Source organism: Geotrypetes seraphini, chromosome 3 (assembly GCF_902459505.1).
Source record: "Geotrypetes seraphini chromosome 3, aGeoSer1.1, whole genome shotgun sequence".
In the NCBI taxonomy this organism is placed as follows: Eukaryota; Metazoa; Chordata; class Amphibia; order Gymnophiona; family Dermophiidae; genus Geotrypetes; species Geotrypetes seraphini.
The window spans coordinates 325,857,122-325,883,383 of record NC_047086.1 but is presented as its reverse complement, the minus strand read 5'-3'; the positions used below and the strand labels follow the sequence as shown (position 1 = coordinate 325,883,383).

Here is a 26,262-nt window from a genome sequence, read left to right as displayed (position 1 = left end):
ATTGTATTTGCTTTCTTAGCCATCACTGTACATTGAGCTGAAGATTTCAACATATGCTCAACAATGACACCTAGATCCTTTTCCCAGGTGGTGACTTCTAACATGGAACTAGGCATTGTGATGGGGTACAGGGTCAGCAAGAACCAAGCCCTACCTTCAGCATAGCTCAGCCGAGCGGTAACTGGAGTGGCCAGTGAGAAATTACAAACCCAAATAAGAGTCCAAAACATGTAGCATTCAAAATCAAAAAGTTCTTTATTGTTCCCCTCAAGGATAAAGCTTCAAAGCAACTAAAACCCATGAAAGTGCTTTGTCCTGCACTTGAATATATTATCAAATCATTTCTTCTAAAGATAAAACATAACGACATGACAAAATAATTCATAGCTTTTGTATATATCATAATTGGGCTTCAAGGGTAATTTCCTCTGCTATGTTCTTATACAAGCTCTCGGAATGCTGAATGGATGGGATCTTGTATTTCTATTAGCTTCAGCTGCAGGGCAACTAAAAGATCCCTCCCCTTTGGGCCGGGAGCTTCCTGTTTGTTCCTGCAGCTTCACTGCTTGGTTTCACAGTTAATTCTGCTCGTGATTTGTTTTCACTTTCTAGTCTTATTTTGATTTTTTCGTGGGTTTACCCACGTGCTGCAGATCAACTCTGTGTGAGTGGTCCTTCGGCGGGAGATGGCAGACATGTTAACATTTGTCTGCTACTGGAGGGTGCTCTGTAAGCCTGAAACTGCAGTAAGCCCTCTGGACAGCCTGCAGATTGAATCGGGTCTCCATGTTCGGGAGCCATCTCTCCCCTGTTTCGTCTACAAAGAGGTAGAGTGCAGGCTGCTGCGGTTCCGAAGAGGTACGCCGGGATCGGAACCACACTGCTGTCTTCCCTGAGTGGTCCTGATGGTCGTGATCTGAGGTGGCAGGGAAGTTGAGGTGGCCAGAAGATCTGAAATTCCTGTTTAATCAGCTCCTGAGATATGATCTCCCTATGCTTGCACTGTGTAACGCTGGCTGCCATTGAAATGTGGGGGTCTGTGAGTCACAGAGTTTGCCAATTTTGGGGGGTCCTCAAATTAGGGTTTTAGGGGGTTTCCATGCATGCCCTGGTCCCCCCGCCTGTAAAATCCTAAAATCGCCATTTTTAGCATTTTCCTGCGTTTTTAATGGCCATCTTAGATTTTCTTTAAAGTTTTTAAAACTTTCATTTTTGGACTTAAAAGCTTCGTTTTTGCTCCAAACTTCACTGATGGCCGCCTCAGGACAGAATGGCATGGATTCATGCCGTAAATCCAGCAGATGGTTTCAGTTGCGCAGCCGCGTATTCTGTGTGGCGCAGCCTGTCAGGGGTGTATCTGGTGTGTGGATTCTGCACTTTCCTCCTCTGGAGAGGACCTGCTTTCCTCCGTTGCTGCCAGAGTTGCGATTCCAGCATCTGGGACACCGCAATTACACGAGGAGGGCATTTTCACATAAACGCAGGCGCAGTTCCAGGGAAAGTCTCATCGATCTTCAGACAATTTCAAATCTGAGTCCCGCTGATCAGCTCAGGCTGCTGAGGACTATTTTCCACCGGAAATTGTGGATGTTGTCTCGGGCCTTCATGAGAAAGCGGACTGTGCCTGTGTCTCCCTTTCAGACTGCGGTACGGCAGTCTGTACAGCCTTTGGATTCCAGCATGTCAATCTGATCCTTGCTGGTATGCCTGAACGTCAGCAGCAACTTCCTGCTATTGTCGTGGTACCTGCATCAATTTCTAAGCCATTGCTGTCGCACGGTAATTCGGTGGGTCCCGCTGCATGACTAGCCTAGCGGATCTCAGGGATTCCCAGAATGCTGATTCTCAGGATGTGGGAGAGTATCAGATGGTACGCAGACTAAATCCAGTTGCCTTCCTGATTTTAGCTCTCAATCCCTGCAGACATTGGGACTTGATTCTGACTGCAGTTCAGGCGGAGTGTTCGATCATGTGTTCCAAGTGCCCGTTTTCCGCTGCATTTCCAGATCATGAGGACTTGGCAGAAATTCTCTTGGAGGTTGGGGAGCCCTTGAAGATCCCCTAAAGTACGCTAGGGCCATGGCTAAATTGTATCCTATGGCTTCGGCATTTTCCATGTGCCTAGTCCTGCCGTGGGTGGATTTGGCAGTGGCTCAGGTCCCTAAATGTACCTCCTTGCCCTCGGATGGAGGGGTGGTCCTGCCGGATGTCTAGGACCATAAGCTGGATTTTGTCTTGAAGTGCGTTTTTGATTCTGCTACGACAGGGGTGAGAGCTGCAGCGGCTGCTTCCTTTGTGGCCCGGGCATGTCATACTAAACCTCTATCATATTTTGACGGTTTTTGCTACGCTGGGAGCTTATTCAGTTTCTGCTAGGAGATTGTTTTGCCTTCACCAGTGGTCGGGAGATTTTTCATTCAAGGCTGCTCTGAGCAAGCTGCTATTCAAAGGTTCACTCTTATTTAGCCAGGGTTTGGATGACCTTATGACACGTATACAGGACTGTTAGCCTCAGGTGCTTCCTGGCCCTGGTTCTTGTCCGCCCAGGGGACAGCTGAATTTTCATCATTTCAGGAGTACCTCACAGTACGCCGGACCCTCTCTACCTTGCTTGGAGGTACAGTGCGCCCACAGTCTCTCAACTCTCGATCTTCGGTGCCTTCCAAAAGAGAATTATGACACCAGAGCTCTGGCGAGGCCTCCCCGGCTGTCGGCCTTAATTCTGGAATGGCTGAAGATAACCTTGGACCAGTGGGTTCTGGAGGTACTCAGGGAAGGCCTTCGACTGCCTTCCGGCTGGCGGCGGTCTTCTTCTTGTCCTCTCCCAAGGGCAATCCGGACTGGGTGTGCCGGTTCCTGGATCTGGCAGCTATAGAGCCGGTTCCACAGGGCGACTTGGGCTCTGGAGATGCTCGATTTACTTCGTCTTGCCAAAGAAGGACTTCGTTGATTGCAGACCAATTCTGGACCTCAAAGAGGTGCATGCATTCTTGCGAGTTCATGTTTCCGGATGGTATCGGTGCGTGCTGTGTTTACAGCGGTGGCAGCCGATGAGTTTTTGGCTTCCTTGGGTCTCATGGAAGGGTATCTACACATCCTGATTTTCCCAGAACATCGGAGGTTCCTGCGTTTTTGTGTTCTAGAGAGGCATTTCCAGTTGACTGTGCTCCCTTTTGGTTTGGCATCAGTGCCCTGAACCTTTACCTAGTTCATGGTGGTGGTGGTGGCTGCCCTTTTGCGATCTCTGGGTGTGTTAGTGCATCCATTCCTCACCAACTGGCTGTTCAGAGCTCCCTCATGGGAGCAGGGTTGCTTGGCGGTTGGCCTAGTGGTGTCTTGGCTGGATGTCTAGGATGGGTGATCTATCTGAAGAAGGTCGCCTCGTGTCGACCAAGGTATTGGAGTACCTGGGTATCCGGTTCAACACAGGGCTGAACCGGGCGTTTCTTTCAGAATCCCGAATTCTGAACCTCCGGAGTGCAATTCGGGACATTTTGATGGTCCCGGCTCCGCCGGCCTGGCGGTACCTGCAGGTGTTGGGTCTCATGGTGGCAACCATGGACGTCATCTGTGGATGAGAATTCGCCTGCGTCCTCTTCAGTTTTCTCTTCTGTAAAGGTGGGAATCCCCTGATAGCTGCGCTGGGGATGCTGCTGGGTTGGCAGTGACGCGCAGCAGTATACTTTGGTGGTTGAACCCAGTCACTCTGTCCACAGGGCTTCCACTGTGGGTCTTGGATTGGGTGACCCTGACTAAAGTCAAGAGTCTCTCCGGTTGGGGAGCAGTTTGCATATCCATCCTGGTACAGGTCTGAGTCAGAGAGAGCCGATGGTCGATCGATCAGCCAGAGCTACGAGTGATCGGTTAGCTCCGCTACGGTTCTAAGTGTTTCTCCACAGGATGGCTGTCTGTGTGTTCTCAGCCAATGCAACGGCTGTTGCCTATGTCTGCTGTCAGGGAGCATGAAGAGTCCCCAGCTGGGATTGGAGGCTCGGATGCTCTTTTCATGGGCAGCGCATCATCTTTTGGCTTTATCCACGGCTCATGTGATCGGCGTCGACAGCATTCGGGAAGACTTACTCAGTTGTCAGTCTCTGGACTAGGGAGCATGGTCCCTGTCTGGGCTGGCTTTCGCTCCTTCGATCTGATGGTGTCCTAATGAACAGGAAGGCGGACAAATTCTTCAGCCATCGGACAAGAGGTTAGCGGCGTCGGACTCGACGGTGTGGTTCAGCCTTGGCCCACAGAGGACCTTCTGTGTGTCCTGCTTACGTGGTCCATGATAGGGCGCGTTTTGCGTTGGGTGTCCTCGCACAGGTGCCCGGTGATCCTTGTAGCTTCGTACTGGCCCAAACGACATTGGTACTCAGACCTTGTGAAGATGAGCTCCGGGATTGGTCTGCATCTTCCTCGTCATCGATGGTTCTTCATGCAGAGTCAGTTTGCACTTCAAGATCCGGACCGCTTTGGTCCTGCGGCCTGGCGCTTGAGCGGGTAGCTTTGATGGCAAGCAGTTAGTCCTCTGCGGTTATCATCACACTCCTGCAATGCAAGCGGAAGTCACCGGTCTTGGCCTAAGCGAATGCCTAGGGGTGTTTTTGGCTTGGTGTGCGGGGCTCCACATGGACCCTTTGGGTTCTGTCAGTGGCTCCGGTTCTGGACTTCCTGCAGGCTTGCCTCAGGAAGGGTCAGGCAGTCTCCTCTCTACGTGTTCAGTTTGTGGGCCTCTTCTATTTGGGTCCCTCTTCATTCAGGGGTTCTCTAGCTTCTCACCCAGCTGTTGTCCGGTTCTTGCGGGGGGGGCAGGGAGGCTGGGGCCTCCCTTATGATGGCCTTGCCATCGTGGAGCTTGAATTTGGTCCTACACTCCCTGACTCATCTGCCCTATGAACCCCTGGATGAGATCTCTCTGAAAGATCTTACCATTAAGACTGTCTTCTTGGTGGCAATCACTTCTGCATGGCGAGTGTCAGAGCTTCCGGCTTTGTTGTGCTGAGATCCTTTTCTCCACATCACGGAGTCAGCGGTGATTTTGAGGACCAACTATAGACCAGTAGCATCCATTCCATTCATTGTGAAAATCATGGAAGGATTGGTACACACCCAACTGATGGAATATCTCGACCAATTCTCTCTTTTGCATGAAACTCAATCTGATTTTAGGCCTCTGTTTAGCACTGAGACAGTAATTGCGGCTATCCTGGATAATTTGCGCTACTTGTTTAGTAAGGGCCTCAACGTCCTGATCATGCAATTTGACATGAGCTCTGCCTTTGACTTGGTGGACCATGGGAAACTGTTACAATGCCTAGATGCAAATGGAATCAGAGGAGAGAGGTATTAAACTGGTTTCGAGGTTTCCTTATATCCCACCTCTACCAAGTCCGTTTCAATTACGATCTCTCTGATACATGGAGCAATTCATCTGGCATGCCACAGGGGTCACCATTATCCCCTCTGCTCTTCAATGTTTATATGTCCATATGTCCTCATTGGGTGCACAACTATCCCAGCTGGGGATAAAACTATTTAGCTACGCTGATGACTTCACGATAATTATCCCGTTCAATACCTCTATCTCAGAAGTCAACCCCAAAGCAACAGAGGTATTAAATCGGATAGAGCAATGGATGACTGAGTTCAGACTAAAGCTAAACCCAGAGAAAACAACATTTTTTATAGCATCGCCACACCCACTTGACACTAAAGTATCACTGTGCATCAATAACCTTAGTCATCCCATTCAACTCACTATGAAGGTATTGGGAGTAACACTGGACCAGTGTCTGACCATGAATGACCAGGTAGACTCCTTGATTAGAAAGATCTTTCTCACCCTCTGGAAGCTACGGTCCATCAGAGCTTACTTCGATGTCTCATCATTTAGAATTCTGGTACAATCCCTCATACTGAGTCAACTCGATTATTGTAACATTGCCTACTTGACACTCTCCCAGAAAAATATTCAGCGATTGCAACTGGTACAAAATGCAGCGGTTAGGCTACTTTGTGGACTGAAGAAGTTTGGTCATGTAACATCTTCCTATCGATTTCTACACTTTCTGCCGATGGAGGCACGTGTGAAGTTCAAGTTTGGTTGTTTTTGTTTCAAGGTACTTTATAGCTTAGCCCCTAAATATATAACAGACCTTTTCTTTTTCACAATCAACAGACATAGGAGAAGTTCATATCCGAACTTTGTTTCTCCACCGGTTAGAGGTTGTAAATTTAAAAGTCATCACCAATATCTTTTCTCACATCAAGCAGCATTATGGGGTAAAGACCTGGAACAACTGCTCGTGCCTACCATTTATAGGGAATTCAGGAAACGCCTAAAAACACATCTGTTCCTGAAGTACTTAGGTAACTGACCTATACAATCTTAGTCCTCAACAAATGATCTTTAGAACTGTTATTCACTAACTCTGAACTCTGTTTATTCCACTCAATCTGTAATACCTTTTAATCATTGTAAACCGCATAGAACTTCACGGTCCTGCGGTATATAAACTGTTATTATTATTATTATTCCAAAAGTGGTTTCTTTCACCATTAACCAGGGAGTTTGGTTGCCGACCTTCTGTTCCTTCGAATTCCACGTCTCGGGTCCATGTTCGGTCTCTGGCTATCTGGCGTCGTCTTTTGAGATACCTTGGGGCCACTACCGACTTACGTCTGTTGGCCCATCTGTTTGTCCTGGCGGGCCCCGCGCATCGGTGTCGGCCTGCTTCTGAGACTTCTCTTTCGCGTGGATGCAAGCAGCTAATTCTGCGACCTATATGGCAGTACGGAAGAAGCCTCCCCTTGGGTTGGAGGCTCACTCTCCTGAGGAATGGCTTCCTCGTGGGTTGAATCTCACGCGGTCTAGTCTGTGGAGACTTGTCGGGAGGCCCCGTGGGCTTCCCTTCATACCTTTTGCAGGTTTTCCAGGCTACGGGTGATATGGTCTTTGGCGTTTCTGTTCTTGCAGCGAGCTCATCGGGCCCCCCCCTGAGTTTTAGGACGGCTTTGATACATCCCATCCATTTAGCATCCCAAGAGCTTGTACAAGAATGAAAGATTAGGTTTCTTACCTCTGCTAATCTTCCTTCTAGTATAGCTTCTCGGGATGCTGAACACCCGCCCTTCTGTTTTTTTGTCCGATTCGCAGGTCGCCTCTTCAGTACCTGATAAGCTGGATTTCTGTCTTTGACTAGCCTCACTACAATTTAAAAAAAAAATTCATGCGTATTCCCCTTTGTTGGGTTTAAGAGTTGGTGGGGGTTCCCTGGGGGGGGTGACTCTTCTGATCTTCAGGCTGTCCCTGTTCTAGGATTTTCCTGAGTTTTGCAGTTTATGATGTTTGCATTCTCTGTTTGTTTCCAATTGGCCATTGTTGGCCATAATTTTTGGTATAATACGATATTGAGCAGAATTTAACTGGTAGCGGGAGTTCCTGCGCCCTCTCTCTCTTTTCTTCTGTTTCCTGTTGTCATAGGTCTACGTGACTTTTCTACTAACTGAAGCAAGACAGGAAACTCCCGGGCAAGTAGCCCAAAGGGGAGGGGTCTTTTAGTTGCCCTGCAGCTGAAGCTAATAGAGATACAAGATCCCATCCGTTCAGCATCCCGAGAAGCTATACAAGAAGGAAGATTAACAGAGGTAAGAAACCTAATCTTTCATTACTTTAGCATCACTGTACTTGTGTGGCTTTGCCACCTGTACTAATGTCCAACAGTTCAAGCAAATATTGCTGCCACATGCTGCACTTCAAGGTTTGTAATATAGCTTTAAGGAACTCTTTTTCAAACACTGCTACTGTACTACTTTTAGGCACCTTTAACTTTGGGCGGCTTTATTATCATAGTGCATTCCAATTATACATTTCACTTTGAATGTTATCTCATTGGGTTTTAAACAGACAATCCTGACAGCAAGAGGCTTAGGTAGAAAGCTACTGAGTTTTACTTCCTCCTTCTCCGCAGTACTCCTATCTCAGGGTGTGATTTAAAAACACTATGAGTTGTTTCACACCCACTTCCATTCACAGTTACTGTGGGCTTTCACTAACTTGTTCCCAAACCATATTTTCCTCAGATAAGAAATCATTACATTCACTCCCACATACACTCTGCTCTAAGGACATTTCTGACCCTGCTAAACTTTTCTCATAATCAGACATTTCGTCTTCCAGGCTACTATCTGCTATGCTTAATCTCTCGTAATCATTAACTGCCACAGCATCTGGATTCCTTTTTCCTCACATACATCACTTTGCACTTGCTCACATTAAACATCATCTGACATTTTGATGTCCAGACTTAATTTAGCAACTTGAACAATTTTGTGTCATCAGCAAATTTAATTATCTCACAGAATTCCCAGAGATTGGTTGGCTAACAAAATAATCCTAATTCAGACAGTACACCTTAGTCCTGTACTACATAAGCAAACAAGGAGGGTTGATTTCTTACCTCCTGTGTTGGGAAACTGGGCTGTCACCCATGGGATGATTCTTAGAGCTGTGTATCTGTTGGGGACCAGTCTTGGTAGGTGAAATATAGGCTGCTTATTTTACCTCACTGGAGATCCCTCGTGAAGGAAAACACGGACTTGCTTTGTATATTCCAAAACAGATAACTTTTTATTCTAGTAATAAAAGTATTTTAGCAGCATTGGCATATCAGAATAAATCAGTCTGGACATATACATGGAGAGAAAAAAATCATACAAACAGAGTGCCAGCATATTTCTGTAAGTATGGCGTGCTTCTCTAATCACTCTGCCCAAGCATGGGGGTTTTATACAAAAAGTTTTTGTCTTGCAAAACCCTCCCCTAGCTCTGTCCATGTACCGTCCATGTTGCCTAGCTCTGTCCATGTACCGTCCATGTTGCCCAGCTCTGTCCATGTACCGTCCATGTTGCCTATCTAACCCACTCCTAGTCCACACCTCCATTCTTCTCTGGGGGGCTAGGACAGGAATGTCTTCATGAACTTTATGCTTCTCAAACTGTCTATTCTTCACATGGTACATTTTGGGGCCTGGCATCTCTTATCAGTTCCTGGAGCCAGCCCATATATGATGTGTCCTGCAGACTTGCTCATTTCCTTCCAGCATTGTTAAATTGCTCATTGTCTTTTCAGCACTGGTTTGTGTTCTAGAGAAACTGTCTTCACAGCAGGGAAACTACCCACTCACATGGCCACACATTAGCATCTGAACTGAAGCCAGTCTGTATTTAGCCCGTGACTTCAGCAAAATGCAGGAAAAAGGTCTCGCAACCTGTGAAAGTCTCCCATAGGAAAATAGGTCTCCTATAGTCTCCTGTCATCTCATAGGTAAGCTGCAGTGCTAGGTAGTAACTACTTATAGTAATTAGTTACGTTTTTAGGTATATATCAATGCAACTAGTTACTTTTTGAGAAGATCAACTAAATTAAGTAGTTACTTTATTTTAGTAACTACTAACAAAATTTACAAGTTACTTTTGCGTTACTGTTTACGTAGCATGCAGAATAATTGACGACAAATTTCCATTTGTGCTATTTTACTCAAGTCTCCTATTCAGCTCGTAAGATGACAGACAATCTTCAGAATAAGCTGTCATTTACTACTACTACTATTTATTATTTCTATAGCGCTGAAAGGTGTACGCAGTGCTGTACATTTTAACATACAATAGATAGTCCCTACTCAGAAGAGCTTACAATCTAATTTAGACAGGACATTTCAAGGTTGGGGAGATAATGGTAGAGGAAATGATACAGTGCGTATAGGTATCTGACAGCTGTGAGTGGGAGGCATTTATGACTGAAGTCTGCACAACAGCTGACTTATGGACCTTCCACAACAAAATTTTTGGAATTACCACACACTGGATTGAGATCAGCACATTGGAACAAAAGTCTGCAGTATTGGCATGTTCACATTTGCAAGGATGACATACTTTCATCCTGATTGCATCCACACTCGAGAAGATCCATTCCAAATTTCGTATCACTGACAGTGCTCTCTGCACAGTTACTGACAATGGATCAAACTTTAAGGTGTTCAAGGCATTCTCAGAGACAGAAACAATGGTCATAGATCAACACAAGTTGTGTCCTCACAGACAACAGAGAGGTGACCTTCACAAACATTGCAGACATCCTACACAACCAAACAAATGCGAAAGCAACAGAGTATGTACTTCCATCTCATCATCGTTGTAGTACCCACATAATGAACTTGATTGCTGTGTCTTATTCAGAAGGGGCCAATTAAGATGCAAATTACAAGGTGTTAAGCCATAGAACCTTGGCGAAATGCAGTGCCCTCTTGAACAAGTGCAGTAAAAGTCCACAGACAGCTAAAATAACATACGAAATTTGGAAACCACACTTGCTGTATCAAATGTTACTAGATGGAATTCATTCTGTTGGCAAAGTGTATTCCAGTGTTCTCCCCAGAAATTTTTTCCAGCCGGATGGCACGAAAAAGTAACTGGGTGGGGTGGAACGGAACGGGGAAATTTGGTGGTGGAGAAAATTAAATGTGCATGATTTTTATTAGTTAATTATTATAAATTATTTTCCAACTCTCAATATGACTTCCTTTTTTAAGGTTTGACACTTAGGCAGTGTTCCAGAAGCATTTAAGCCACCCTTGAAAAAAAAGTAATGCAGATCCTCATATTCCGAATAACTACTGGCCAGTATCAAACCTTCTATTTCTTTCAAAACTACCATACTTGAGAGAAAGGTATTCAACCAACTTCAAACTCATGTTGAATCAGTTAATGCTTTGCATCCTACAATAGCAATTCTGCCACAGCAAATGCACTGAAGCCCATAGGAATTGAATGGACTATATAGTGCATTTTCCATGGGAGAATCACTACTGTGGCTTTGTAAAAGGGGCCCTTACTAAGTGAACTCCATAGTCACCTAGACCAGTGTTTCTCAAATTCTTCAAGCCAAGTACACCCTAAGTCTTAACAAATACAAACCAAGTACCCCAGCCCAAGCTCTGCCTCTGACCCCACCCCCATTATAGTACTAATTGTAATGTAATTTTTTCCATTCATTTTTCATGTACACACAATATAATCTTATTAATTCATAATGGTAACCACAAAATAAAAACAAAACCACAAAGCACACTGTACGCTGAGAAAATGTTAATTTGGGGGAGTTTCAAAGAGGTCATGGCAGATATGCAGTCAGTAACAACTATAGAAATAGATAAATTTAGTGCAAAATATAGGCAGCAGATTATAAATTCTCAAAACTTGACACATTTCGATCACTAAATTGAAAATAAAATCATTTTTCGTACATTTGTTGTCTGGTGATTTAATTAGTTTCTGGTTGAACTTCCTTCTGACTGCATTTCTTTCTTTCTGCCTCTTGCATCCTTCCTCTCCTCTGGACCTCAATCCCTTCCCCAACCAACATCTCTCTCTGTCTCTCCAAGAGTTCAACTTTTCTTCCTCTCTCCTCCACCCCTATTGGCAACATGCCTCCCTCTCTCTCTTTCCTCTGTTATGATCCTGCATCTCTCTGTTCTTCCTTAGGGACTCTCCCCCTCCGTCTCTTCTGTCTGCACCTCCCATAGTCCAGCATCTGCCTCCTGTCTTTCCACTTTGGTCCAGGCCTCTCTCTCTGTCTTTCTTCTGCTTACAACCCTCCCCCCCCTCCCCAGTGTCCAGCATTTGTTCTCCTTTCTTCTGGGTCTTTCTCTGCCTCTCTCTCTCTCTCTCCTTCCTCGTCTAGAATCTTTCCACCTCTCTGCAGTCTCTCTCTCTTCCCTCTAAACACCCCTAAGTCCAACATTTGCCTCCCTCTCTTCTGCCTCCCCTTTGTTTCAGGTTTCTCCCTCTCTCTATCTTCCTCCTGCTAACGTTTTGGGTCCTCCCACCTTTGCAGCAGAGACATGAGAGAGAGACATGTTGCCAATGGGGGCGGAGGAGAAAGGAAGAAAAGCTGGACTCAGAGGGACTCCAGAAATACATTCACAGATTCGCAATACAGGTTAAAATTCAAAACAAACAACAAAGATTACCATATCAGTGCACAGTTTTAGTTCTATGCAAGCCCCAAATATCTCTGAACAAATCTCTCCCTTCCCACCTACTTGCCCAAGACTTTAACTCTGAACCCTTTCCATATGTATATACCTGTGTTCAAAAGCATTATAAAGCAGTAATACTATCCGAAACATAAATCCATATTAATAACAACGTTTGCAACTCCTCTCAACTGCCTCACTCTATGTCGTCCAACTTTAACCCAAATGTATGAATAAACAACCAAATCTGTAATTCCTCTGGTACATTTCACTCCATGTATGTTAATTTGTAATAAAACAACAAGGCAAGCGGTCCACCAAAGAATCCAACTTGAAACAAAAGAAGATAGGCAGACAATAAGGAGATTCAAATCGGGTTTCGTGGGAGAAGGGAAGCCGGCACGCATAATGTTACCGTTAGAGAAGGGAAGCCGGCACGCATAGTGTTACTGTTAGAGCCCCGGAGGATGGGTTCAAATTGCTTGCTGGCGCTTTTAAAAAAAGTCAGGCTGAGGTGGGAGTCATAAGAACATAAAAATAGCTTTACTGGGTCAGACCATTGGTCCATCAAGCCCAGTAGCCCGTTCTCACAGTGGCCAATCCAGGTCACTAGTACCTGGCCAAAACCCAAGGAGTAGCAACATTCTATTCAGAATCCTAAAGAATAGCAAGATTCTGGAATTCCAAAGAGTAACAAAATATTCCGAAACCACATTCCATGCTACGGATCCAGAGCAACTAGTGGCTTCCCCCATGCCTTTCTCAATAACAGACTATGGACTTTTCCTTTAGGAAATTGTCCAAGCCTTTCTTAAAACCAGCTACATTAACCGCTCTTACCACATCTTCTGGCAATGCGTTCCAGAGCTTAAGTAGTATTCTCTGAGTGAAAAAAATGTCCTCTTATTGGTTTTAAAAGTATTTCTCTGTAACTTCGAGAAAATGGAAATTTGATAGGTAGCTGAAAAATAAAAAAGAGGAGAAGGGTAAAAAAGAGGCAGTTAGTGAGTAGAGCTAGGACCTATCAGAGAGTCTTTTTTTATTTACAACACAGCACCAGTGTGGAGTTGGAAAGGAGTGGCGGTGGGGGGCTGATGAGGCTATAACCCCCCCCCCCCATCAGGCCATTAAAAAAAGGAAAGAAAACACCTGATTGGGCAAGAAAAGTGAATTGAATCAAAAAATCAATTCAATAGGCCGAATCAAAAATTTTTTTCCCTGAATCGGGATCACCTTAAACTTTAATTCCTAGTTTCCATTCAGCAAATTAAAATGAATGAATCACTTAATTGAGCAGAGATGAAATATAAATCCCAAAAGAAACATGATAAAATGAACTGTTCGTTGTGATTAACTCTAAACTCAAAAGGTTCATTTCAAAATGAAAGAACAACTCAAACTTTTCTATAAGCTTTAAGACCCAATACAATACAAGCACTGGCTAGGTGCTGAATTCCACATATCTGTAATAAGAACATAAGAAGCGCCATCCCCGGAACAGACCCTAGGTCCATCAAGTCCGGCGATCCGCACACGCCAGGTGTATCCTGGCATAGTTTTGGTCCCCATATCGCTCTAAGCTTTTCGTAAAGAGAAGTGCATCTAGCTTACCCTTACCCATGTCACTTCATGCCACTCATAAGGAGATGTACATCTAACTTACCCTTAAATCCTAGAACGGTGGATTCCGCAATTACCTCCTCTGGGAGAGCATTCCAGGTGTCCACCACTCGTTGCGTGAAGCAGAACTTCCTGATATTTGTCTTGAACTTGTCCCCCCTTAGCTTCAGCCCATGTCCTCTTGTCCGTGCCACATTGGACATTGTAAATAACGTTTTTTCCTGCTTTATTTGTCGATTCCTTTCAGTATTTTGAATGTCTCGATCATATCCCCTTGTAGTCTCCTTTTCTCAAGGGAGAACAACCCCAGTCTCTTAAGTCTTTCCTCGTAATCCAGGTTCTCCATACCTTTCACCAGCTTTGTTGCTCGTCTCTGCACCCTCTCTAGCAGTTTGATAACCTTCTTTAGGTATGGAGACCAATGCTGGACGCAGTATTCCAAGTGTGGTCTGACCATCGCTCTATAAAGCGGCATTATGACTTTCTCCGATCTACTCGTGATTCCCTTCTTTATCATGCCTAGCATTCTCTTCGCGTTCTTCGCTGCCGCCGCACATTGCACCGACGGCTTCAGTGTCCTATCGATTAATACTACCAGGTCCTTTTCCTGTTCAGATTTTCCCAGAGTTGCACCTGACATACTATACTTGTGTTCATTATTTTTTCTGCCTAAGTGCATCACTTTGCATTTTTCCACATTAAACTTCATCTGCCATTTATCTGCCCAATTCTCCAATCGGCTCAAGTCACTCTGGAGTTCCTCACTGTCCTTCTGCGATTTGATGGCCCGGCATAGCTTTGTGTCATCTGCAAACTTGATGATCTCACTGGATGTTCCAACCTCTACGTCATTGATGAAGATATTAAATAAGATGGGCCCAAGTACCGAGCCCTGGGGCACACCGCTAGTCACATTTTCCCACTTAAAACAGATTAGAAAGCATAATCCTATCTTTAAATGACAAAAAAATTATAAAACTCAATTCAGCTTACCTTAATAGGAGCTTCAGAAAACTTAACCTTGTGCTATGGGTCTGGATGTTCTTCCTCAGAAATCCCAGTGACCGCAGGACAATCGCACGCCAAACATTTGTGCGCTAACGCGCACTGAGACCCAACAATTCTTTTATTTTTGACGGTTATGAAGTAACCCTGATTTTTGAGGGGGGGGCACTACACTTAAAACATTCAATTGCTATTTGTTCTTTCTCCCCCCTCAAAAAACAGGGTTACTTATAATCCTCAAAAATAAAAAAATTGTCAGGTCTCAGTGCGTGCTAGCGTGCAAATGTCCGCTGTTATCACTGGATTCCTGACTATCGCTTTTCACTTTAAAAAAACCTCTAACCTCTTGGATATGGGCCCCGCATCGAGGATTGATTTGTGTGTTTCCGGTGGCTCTTCATCAGCCTGGGGAATCACCATCCTCCAGTCAGGCGGGTAAGATCGGCAATGCGGCCCCTCCCCCATCGACAAAAAGTTTAAAAAAAAAATTTGCTCTCCTTCAGCGGGCCCCAGGCATGTGCCTACTGATACTAACAAGACTGACTCGGGACAGAGTATTCTCTGTCTCAAAGAACTCGTGGGCCTTATGGGGAGAGAAGTAGATGACGGCTGGCCTCAGATACCCAACGCTTTCCTCCGGGGCAGCCAACACCGGAGGCACTGGCAACTTCCCCAAAAAGTGATGCAGGAGAATGCAAAGAGGTCCTGCACAGCGCTCTAACGCCAAGATAAAAAATATTGTTGCGGCATTCCTCCAATCAAAATCTGCTCCTCATTGCTGCTGCTCTTCCTATTGGCAGAACTGATCACAGCTTCCACTGCTTCCCGCCCCCAGCTGTGCCGGCCACTTGACGAGGATCAACCAGCTGGAACCTTACAGACCCCGAAGCAGGGAATTTGATTGTGTTGCAGTGTGGGAGAGACGCCCTGAGGGAAGGGGACATAGTCGACACGGAATTTTTTTTCCCCCCCCAAAATGTTGCTTACTCAGAATGTTACTCACTGGAGGAAAACAGCCAGGTGGTCACCTAAATTAGCTAGGCGGAGCGCCCGGCTGAAAGGCCCTAGGGAGAACACTGTATTCTATTTAGAGAAGAAGTCTGAAACTGTGCTCAATGACATCTGTGAGAAGCTTTCCCTAACAGCTTTCCACTCAAATGAAATTGCTTTCATGGCAGAGTATATTAAGGTGATGAAACCAATTGCTATGGCACTGAACACACTTGCAGGCTGAAGACCAGTGTTTCATGGGAGTAGTTCTGCCAATGATTTCTTCCCTCCGTGCACATCTTACCTCCATCAGGCCTTTACTTAAATTTGCCAGCCCACTTGTTGATGCTTAATGAATAGAATCATTAAACGCTTTGGTCCACTTAAAGCTAGTAGTAGCAAGTGTTTCACATCAGTGAAGACATGAAGACTGCCAATCAAGTGAAGCAGGCTTCATCTAAGGCTAGACAAATCATAGGGTGTATACGTAGGAGTTTTGTCAGCCATAAGCCTGAAGTCATTATGCCATTGTATAGATCAGTGGTTCCCAAACCTGTCCTGGGGGACCCCTAGCCAGTCAGGTTTTCAAGATATCCCTAATGAATATGCATGAGAAAGATTTGCATACCTGTCACTTCCATTATATGCATATTCTCTCTCATGCATATTCATTAGGGATATCTTGAAAACCTGACTGCCTGGGGGTCCCCCAGGACAGGTTTGGGAACCACTGGTATAGAGCCATGGTGAGACCCCATCTGGAATACTGTGTACAATTCTGGAGGCCTCATTACCGCAAAGATGTGCTGAGACTGGAGTCGGTCCAGCGAATGGCCACCCGGATGGTCTCGGGACTCAAGGACCTACCATACAAGGAATGGCTAGATAAATTACGGCTATATTCACTTGAGGAACGCAGAGAGAGGGGAGACATGATCGAGACGTTCAAATATCTCACGGGCCGTATCGAGGTGGAAGAAGATATCTTCTTTTTCAAAGGTCCCACGGCTACAAGAGGGCATCCGTGGAAAATCAGGGGAAGGAAGCTGCACGGTGACACCAGGAAGTACTTTTTCACCGAGAGAGTGGTTGATCGCTCGAATAGACTTCCACTTTAGGTGATCGAGGCCAGCAGCGTGCCTGATTTTAAGACAAAATGGGATCGTCACGTGGGATCTCTTCATAGAGAAAGATAGGGGAGGGTCATTAGGGTGGGCAGACTGGATGGGCCGTAGCCCTTATCTGCCATCTATTTCTATGTTTCTATCCACAATTCAAGCTGCGCTGGATCCAGTCAGATGTTGCCAGAGCTCGTGCCAAATACTTGCTGATGCAAGCAATGTGTGTTCAGGCTGTTGCTGCAAACACAACACCTAAAGCAGAACCATCTTCCAGAGAAGACATCAGTTTCTTCTGCTTCTATGAATCAAATAAAGGGGACAACGCTGTGCAACCGGAACTAGACCTCTTCTTGAATGATGCTGCACGTAATATATCCAGTCTCCAGCGCTATCTAACTGTTAAGGAAGTGTTTATTCTGAAGAATACGAGCCTCCCATCAGGCAAACCAGTGGAGAGACTCTTCAGCATTGGTGCTCAGATTTTTACGCCATGCAGGATAACCGACGAGCATTTTGAATTGCATGTAATGCTCAGAGCCAATAAGAAACTCATTTGAAAATAAAGTACTCATTGCTGTAATATTCATATAGTTATAATTAATAAACAAAGTAACTATTAACTACCTAATTTTTTTTCTAATTAGTAAAGTAACTATTTACTTTTAGTGAAGAGTAACTAAAATCAGTAACTACTTTTTATCCCATGCAACTAGTAACGATAACTAGTTACTTTTTTACAGTAACTAACACAGTACTGATAAGCTGAGCTATCATATACGCCAACCTCATGAATTGGAAATAGGAAAGTTGATTTTTTTTTTTTTTTTTCATGAATTGGCACACCTACAATGCATCTCTGTGTCTTTCTCAGAACAGAAAGTTATTTTGGTTTTGTTCCAGGACAGATACTCATGGCAGTCTAGCCCTGTATATCTTTTTCCTGGACCATGGGCAGGATCTTCCTTATATGTGTTCTCTGATTTAGCTCTCCTAAAACTCAAACAGAATTAAATGACTATGATTTTCATAGTCTCCTATAGCCCAAAACAAATTTGGTTTCTCTCTTTCAAGAGTACCCATACGTAATCATAAGCTATGGAATTCTCCAGCATTGATCATACTAACTCAGGGGACAAAGTTACATCTCTATATCAGATGCTTCATTCATATGACTTGGAGGTTAATAGGATAATTATAGCTACCTGGAATCTGCCTGGTAACATATAGAGCCTTCTAGAACATTACATAGGGCTCCTTTTACTAAGCTGCGATAACGGTTTTAGCGGGCACTTAGCGCACGCTGAATTGCTGCATGCACTAGACGCTAATGCCAGCATTGAGCTGGTGTTAGTTCTAGCCACATAGCGCGGGTTTAGCGCGTGCTAAAATTCAGCATGCGCTAAAAACGCTATCACAGCTTAGTAAAAGGAACCCATAGTTTTATGGTTTTAAGTTGAGAAGAATTTGCCATCTAGTGTGATGTAAATTCCCTAGATCTTTTTTTCTTCCCTATGTAAGAATTACTTGAATACCTTCTACATGTCTCCAGATCAAGTTTAAAGAGTAACTCAGGGTTCATCTAAGTGCAAGTGGTATTTACCACCACCATATAGAATGGAAACTAATCTCTACAGCACTCTAGTTGTTAACTTTGTGAAGCTTGCTTATTTTTGGACTCTCCCATCAAGCCACCCTCTGTTTATATCAAATATTAGAATAAATGTGACAAATCACTAATTAACCCATTTGATAAAAATCACTTTCAATTATAGACTCATGTTGGTGAAAGTACCTGACCTAGACGGTGGTAGTCATGCAGTTGATGAACTTCAAACTTTAATGATTTGTATACTCTGCAAGGTTTCTCAACAATAGGATGGTTCTGTATACTCATTCAAAGTTCCTTTGATTTCTTTCTTAATTAATTGTCATCAATATTTTTCCCTAAATTACATGTTAACACCGATTGCATACTGTGGATTGGAAAAGAGCCTTCAAATTAGAACAAACTAAATCCCTTAGAAAGTCCATTCAGCTTCGTGTCTCTTCTGACTCTAAAAAATCAGGATTGCTGGCTTTTGGCAGGTGTACATTATCAAATTAGCTGGCAAACTGCATCTCTTTTGCTTAAATGTAGATGGGTATGATCATAAAAGGTCATGTCAGAGCTCATGAAGTGTTGATCATGGCCCTAGATGAGATTTGCTAAATTGTGACATGATTATCAGTCCACGTGTCTAAATTTCATTAGAGCTGAGAAAGGGATTCCCAGTATGAAAGTAGGTCTGGTCTGTCATCCATTGTCTCTTTGAGGTTTATAATCGTACTCCACCCCTCTAGGGCTTATTTACTTGATTTCCAGGTTCTCATCCTCAAAAAACAAGTCTTCATTATATTTCTAGGCTGATTATACAGTATCTAATATTTACAAGGGGGTGCTGGAAAGCTCTCAGCCCAACCAAGAAGAGACTGATGTGGATATGGTTCAATCAATGATATGAAACAATGTCAAAACATAAAATTTTGCTTCTGCAAATTGGCACTTAACACTTTTTTCAGCTACTGTGACAAAATGATGTTCAGAATTTAGGAAGTGGTTGGTTGGGCTGAGAACTTTTTAGCAAACCCTTGTACAATAAAATGTACAGATTATATACACAATAGTTACGATGTCAGCCTGTTGGCAGCACCTTCTATTTCCCCTCCTTTGTTTTTGTTGCGGATAACATGTAGATAGGAAGTCCTAGTTATAAAGATTTGTGACATGTAGCAGAGGTTTTCAGTGGGCAGCAGGATATAATTCCCCATACTTTTCTATCTCCTTGAGAGTTGTCATCTAAATGTAGTTATTTAATAACTGAGGAGGTCCCAGGAAATGTCACAAAGTGAAAAGTCATGAACATTTTCAAAGCTGAAGAGGATTTTCCTTCACGGGCGTTGTCATAGAATGTCACCCAATTGTGATAACTTGTATCCTGCTGCCCAATGAGTACATTTGCTACAGATAAGTAACTTGGTTTTATATCGGTACATACCATAATTATTTATGGTTTCACTAATAAGTAAATAGTGAGGTAAAATTTACAAAATTTTGTGCCAGAGGAGAAGTGGGTGAGGGAAATTTTTCTTCTGCCTCAAAGAATTAAAGTTACACTTCAGATTTAAACATGAAGGTTTATTGTATTATATACAGTATATTATTCCCTCAGAAAAGGCGGTATAGAAAGGTTTAAATAAACATAAAATCTCAATAATTTGTGTTAGAAGAATATATCACCAAAGTTATATTCTTTTGGTTTTGCATTTTTTTAAAGGTGCATTGCTATATGCTGTCTTGGAATCTGGATATGTGAAGAATTGGTGCAATGTACAAACCATCCTCAAGTGAAGGATGCAATAAATGTTATCGGGGTGACACTTAAGGTATTGTTTGTCAGATGTTACTGCATTTTTGAACATGCTTAAGGACTTATTAAATTTGTGCTTTGTTTAAATACAGTCGACTCCACCTAAGTGCACGTCGGTTAAGCGCACGCTTTGGTTATCTGAAGCCTACCACCATGGTCCCTTTTTTTTTTTTTTTTTACATTAAAGTTAATGGACGTAAACTTTGGGTAATTGCAAATCGGATAAGCACATAATCCGCTTATGAGAACTGATGTTATAGGTCCCACCTCTATTCGTTCACGTTACATTCACTCCGGTTAAAAGCAATCACGTTCTTACGTTGATGATCCACGTGTTTCAGATCAACAGTCTAGGCCTGGCCAGGTGTTCTAACTTTTGAAACTGCACCATGGCGTTTCGTGGAAAAAAACCTTTGTCTTTGGTTGAACGTGCCCACCACGCTGGACAAAAGTCATTGTCTTTGGCTGAACGTGTCGATGTCTTAAAGAGACTTGACCAAAGAGAGAGTCAGGTCGCCATTGCAAAACATTACAGCAGTCATTCTAGCCATATTTCTTGGATTCACAAAAAAAGCAAGCCATATTGAAAGACTGAACATAAGAACAGCAATCCTACCAGGAAACAGAAAAGAAATGGGAAGGCTGGAGATGTTGAAGTTGTCAACTGCCAATCAATGGGCCTCTGCTGATGGAGAAAGCAGCACAGCTATATGAAGAACTGGGTGTAGAAGACTTCAAAGCAGCAAATAGATGGCTAGAGAGGTAGAAAGTTTGTAACGGTATAAAATTTAAGAAGAATGGTGAAAAACAAAACGCTGGTGAGTTTGGTGCAGAAAGATGGGTCATGGAAGTGTTGCCATCAGTCATTGGTGGATATGAACCATGCAACGTTTTCAACGCCGATGAGACGGGCCTGTACTGGCATGCCATCTCTGATGGAACATTGGCTTAGAAACGCAGTGAAACTGTTGGCTTTAAAGTGCCAAAGGAACGATTGGCATTGCTGCTCAGTTGCAATATGGACAGTAGTGAAAAGCTCGAGCCACTGGTGATTGGGGAAGAATTGAAATCCTCGGTGCTTCAAAAACATTAAACACCTGCCTGTTGAATATGAAAGCAACAAAAACACATGGATGATGGCAACACTATGGATTGAATGGTTGCAGAAGCTTGACAATCTGATGAGACACATTGTAATGCTGTGTGATAACTGTGCAGCACACAGCAATGACGTACGACTAACTAACAGACTCATGTTTCTGCCATCATACACGACATCTTTGATCCAACTGATGGACCCAGGGGATAAATGCCAACTTCAAATGTCATTACAGGTCGCTTGTCCTAAGATATGTGATGGCAGTGATTGATGCAAGCACGGAATCCAGCCCACAAGCTGCTGAGCTCGCGAAAAAAATGACAGTGTTCGACTCGCTTCACATGCTATGGGAGGCATGGAATAGAGTTTCATCATCCACTATTTCAAATTGCTATTGATGGGCGAGCTTCATTCACACATCTGATGAGACAACTGAATCTGACACGTCCATTGAACTCCCTGTTGGACTCTTGCCACAAGAGTTTGAGCTGTATGTCACCGTTGATAATGATGTGTCCACATCATCTGAAAGCACTAATTCCGATATCTGTACAGTCATAAAGGACACTGCAGACAACCAAGAGTCTGAGGTCGTAGATACTGTTGCGGTCATCACGACTAATGAAAGACCTGCAGAGATTGTTTCCTTCTCAGACGTGCTGAAGTCCCTACACACGCTGCGTTATCTGGAGATAAATGGATGTCACAAATATGGCCAGTTTTACAGCGTCAGTAGTCAGATACACAGCCTGAATCGTGCATAAAACAATGACTGATTATTTCAGTAGAATGTTGGTTTAAAAAAAGGTTTACAGTGTACTGTATTGCATTAGACGGAATGGTGCTGTTTCTAAAACTGAACCGTGTAGAATTGTTTTACCTGTGTTTTATGCTAAATAAAATTTTTATTGCATTAGACTACAGTGGCTTTGGTGCATTTACAGCAGACTTGCTACCGTAGTTTTGTAAAAGGGGCCCTTAAGCTTTTATGATCTGTATAGTATTTATGGCACTACAAGTAAAAACACTGGATTATGCAAGATATAAATACAATAAATAAAGGTTATGGCTCAGTCTAAGTAATCTTAGTAGGATTCTAGTTTCTCATGTCATTAGGTATAGCCATGATCCTAACTTCTAAAAGACTTTTACTATACAGTAGTCCCCCTCCAATTTGTGGTTCGCAAATCACGGACTCACTAATTCACGGTATGCTCAGACTGCTTCTTCCTGTACAAAGTTAGGCTACACCAATCAGGAGTAGCATGTCAAAGCAACTCCTGATTGGTGTGGCCTGACTTCAGTAACAGGAAGAGGTTGTCGGAGCATACCGCGAATGATTTTCTGCACCTGCTGCCGCCCCAGCTGCCCTCTCCTGCTTTTTGACAAGCACAAAATGGCATACATTACATTACATTACAGATTTCTATTCCGCCTGTGCCTTTCGGTTCTAAGCGGATTACAAAATTGGAAGAGAACTGGACATTTCCAGGAAGTTTACATATCAGGAATATAACAAGTTTACATATCAGGAATATAACATGTTTACATATCAGGTTTAAATCACAGGTAAGGATAGCAATACCTTCAAGTTAGGGAGATTATTACATAGCGTTGAGGAAGAAATATTGGTTACAGATGGAGGTTGCTTACATGGCGTTGAGGGATGTTGTAGGAATGATGAATATGAAGGAGTAAGTGTGTGTGTGTAGGCAGGAGGTTAGAGTGATGGTAGGTGTTTTTTAAATAGAAGCGTTTTGATTTCTTTTCGGAGAACTTTGATGTCTGATGTTTTGGTCAGCAGTTTGGAGACTGTTGGGTCAATTTTCGCTGCCTGTGTCGCCAGAAGGTTATCGTAGAGTTTATTGCGTCTGGTACCAGTGAAAGGAGGGTATGTGAATAGGCTTTGAGTTTTCCTTGTTCTGTGTGTGAGGTTGCGGTATAGGCAGTTGTTTAGGTAACTTGGTGCAGCTCCGTGGGTTACTTTGAATAGAAGACAGTAGAATTTGAATTGTGATCTTGCTTTTATCGGTAGCCAGTGAGAGTCTAAATAAGCATTAGTGATGTGGTCGAATTTGCTAAGCGAGTAGATGAGTCTGAGGGCTGTGTTCTGAACGGTCTGTAGTTGTTTTATCATGTAGTTTGGGCATGATAGGTAGAGGCTGTTGCAGTAGTCTAAAATACTAAGTACCAGGGATTGGACAATGATTCTGTATTGATCTCTGTCGAAGAATTTTCTTATTTTTCTTAGGTTTCGCATGATGTAGAAAGCTTTTTGGATGATTTTGTGTCTGCATTGTGCAGCGTCTGTCTAGTTGTATTCCCAGGATTTTGAGAATGCTCTGTATAGGGTACTTGATTGCATTTACTTCCAGTTCTGTAAAGGATGGTAGTTTTTCCTTCTCTAGTAATAGGAATTTTGTTTTATCCGCATTTAGCTTCAGCTTATGGTTGGTCATCCAGTTTTCTACTGTTACCAGTGTTGCTTTCAGGCGTTCTGTGGAGCTGGGGTCTTGGATGTCGAAGGGAAGGAGGATGGTTATGTCGTCCGCATAACTGAATGAGGTTATATTTAGGGTATCTAGGGTTGTGCCTAAGGAAGCTATGAAGAGGTTGAATAGTATGGGCGATAGTGGAGATCCTTGTGGTACTCCGCAGGGGTTGGACCATGAGTCTGATATAAGCTCTTTTGACTTAACTCTGTATGTTCTTGTTTTAAGGAAACCTTGAAACCAGTTATGAACGCTACCTGAAATTCCTATGGCGTCTAGTATCTGGAGTAGTATGAGGTGGTCTACTAGATCGAAAGCTGCTGAAAGATCGAGTTGGATGATTAGCAGTTTGTTTCCTTTGCTGAGCTGTTGTCGGGCTATATCAAGTAAGGATACCAGTAGTGTTTCTGTGCTATGATTAGTTCTGAATCCTGATTGCGATGGGTGAAGAATGCGGTGGTCCTCTAGATAGTTGGAGAGATATTGTGCTACAAGACCTTCTATTAGTTTAACGTATAGTGGGATAGAAGCGATTGGTCTATAATTTGTTGAATTGTCTATTGGTCCTTTGAGGTCTTTTGGTATTGGAGTAATTATAATTTTGCCAAGTTCTGTTGGGAACTGACCTTCATTGAGAGTAGTTTGCAACCATAATGTGAGATTAGCTTTGAATTTTGTAGATGCTGTAGCTAGTAGGTAAGATGGACAGTTGTTCAAATCGCATGAGGATTTGCTGTATTTTTTGTAAAGTCGATCTAGGTCTGACCATTGTATTGTTGGGAAGTTGGTCCAGATCATATCTGCTGAGATGGCATCGTCAATTGTGGAATTTATTAGTATCTCTTCTATGTTGTTTTGTGAGTTATTGAATGTGGATCTGATTGTGATGATTTTGTGTTTGAAGTGATCCGCTAATTGGTGAGCTGTTGGAGACTGGTTTCCTTGGGTGGCTAGGAAAGGGTTGGTATCAGTGAGATTTCGTACCAGGTTGAAAAGTTTTTTTGTGTCTGGTTTCTCGGTGCCAATGAGTTTGGAATAGTATTCTTTCCGTTTTTTCTTCAGTTTGATTTTATATTGTTTGATTTGGATTCTCCATTCTGTTTTGGTGTTGTCTTGTTTCTGTTTTTTCCATGTCCTTTCTAGTTGTCTGCATTGCCTTTTTAGGTGTAGGAGCTTGGTGTCAAACCATTTGTCAGATGGCCTACATATTTTATTTTTTGTTTTTATTGGAGCTAGATTATTCAAGGTAGATTCACTTAGGGACCGCCAGCTGTTTATGAATTCTATAGGGTTACTGGAGTCTAATGCGGGGTCTACTGTGTCCCAAAATTTGGTTGGTTCAATTATCTGTCTGGTCTTGATGCTTGTTTTATGTGGAGTGGGTTTGTTTTTACTTTGCGTCCAGTTGATAGAGAAGGTATATATGTAATGGTCTGACCAGAGGGTAGGATGCCAAGAGCCCTTGGTGATGTGGATGTTTTGTGTGTTGAGGTCGAGAGACGCGTATGCTGCAATGTCAAGCTGATGACCCTTTTCGTGTGTGGGTTCAGGGTTGAGGATTTGGTAAGATAGGGAATTGAGGTATGATATAAATTCCGCTACTTGTTTGGAGGAGTGGTCTTCTAGGTGGAGATTTACATCTCCTAGGATCAGGTTATGTGTGGAGGAGAGGAATTCTGGAATATGAATTCTTCGAGTTCTTGTTTTGAGGTGTTCCAGTTTCCTGGTGTAACGTAGCAGAGAAGGCAGTTCAGGTTTCCTGTGAGCGAGTTGTTGGAGAGTTGGCAAGCTAGCAAGTCTAGGTGAGGGGTGGAATGCTTGGCTAGGATTTTAATGTTGAGATTGTTTTTTACTATGATTGCTAGGCTTCCTCCTCTTCTGTTTTCTCGACATACTAGCTCTAGTTTGTATCCTTTGGGGCAGAATTCAGTAATGTGTGGGGCTGAGTCGGAAGTGAGCCAGGTTTGGTTAAGAGGCAGCTTAAATTATCTTTAATCAGCCAGTCCTTGATTAGTTCAGTTTTTGGGCTGATAGATCTAATGTTCATATATGCGCATGTCAATGATGAGTATTTTGTGTGAGATAGGGGAGTAGTGACTATGTTGATTGTTCTTGGTAGTGTTTGATGTTTTTGTGTGCTAGTCTTGGGTTTTGGTGGAGGTCTTATTCTCCAGGTAAGTGGGTATGCTTTCGTAGTCGTATGTAGGACAGGGGATCAGGGTTCTGTGGGTATGGAGTTTCCTGGATGGTAAGACTGGTCTGTGTGATGTTGTGTGGATGGGTATGGAGTGTGTATGGTATCCTGCTATTTTCCGTTTGCCTATGAATAAGGAGAGCAGTAGTAAGAGCCCAATCTTCTTTGTTGCCTTGGCATCCTGATATTAATATATATGGTCATGGAGCATTGGGATGCTCCTAAAGAGTCTTTTAAAGTAGCCAAGACAATAACTCAGCTGTACCCGATGGCATAAGAGTGTCAGAAACTGTTTGCTCAGCCC

The 26,262-nt window shown here is 43.4% G+C and overlaps 1 protein-coding gene across 8 annotated transcripts in view; it reads left to right on the top strand.

Moving 5' to 3' along the window:
- Positions 1 to 26,262, top strand: part of RALGAPA2 (Ral GTPase activating protein catalytic subunit alpha 2) — a 1,036,168-nt gene that overhangs the window by 557,781 nt on the left and 452,125 nt on the right. For all 8 annotated transcript variants that reach the window (XR_004538694.1, XR_004538695.1, XM_033936259.1 and 5 more), the window contains one exon: positions 20,081 to 20,189. Coding sequence is in view for 6 of the 8 variants with exons in the window: in XM_033936259.1 (XP_033792150.1) it covers positions 20,081 to 20,189 (109 nt within the window). In the remaining 2 variants the exon portion in view is untranslated. The remainder of the gene's footprint in view (positions 1 to 20,080; positions 20,190 to 26,262) is intronic.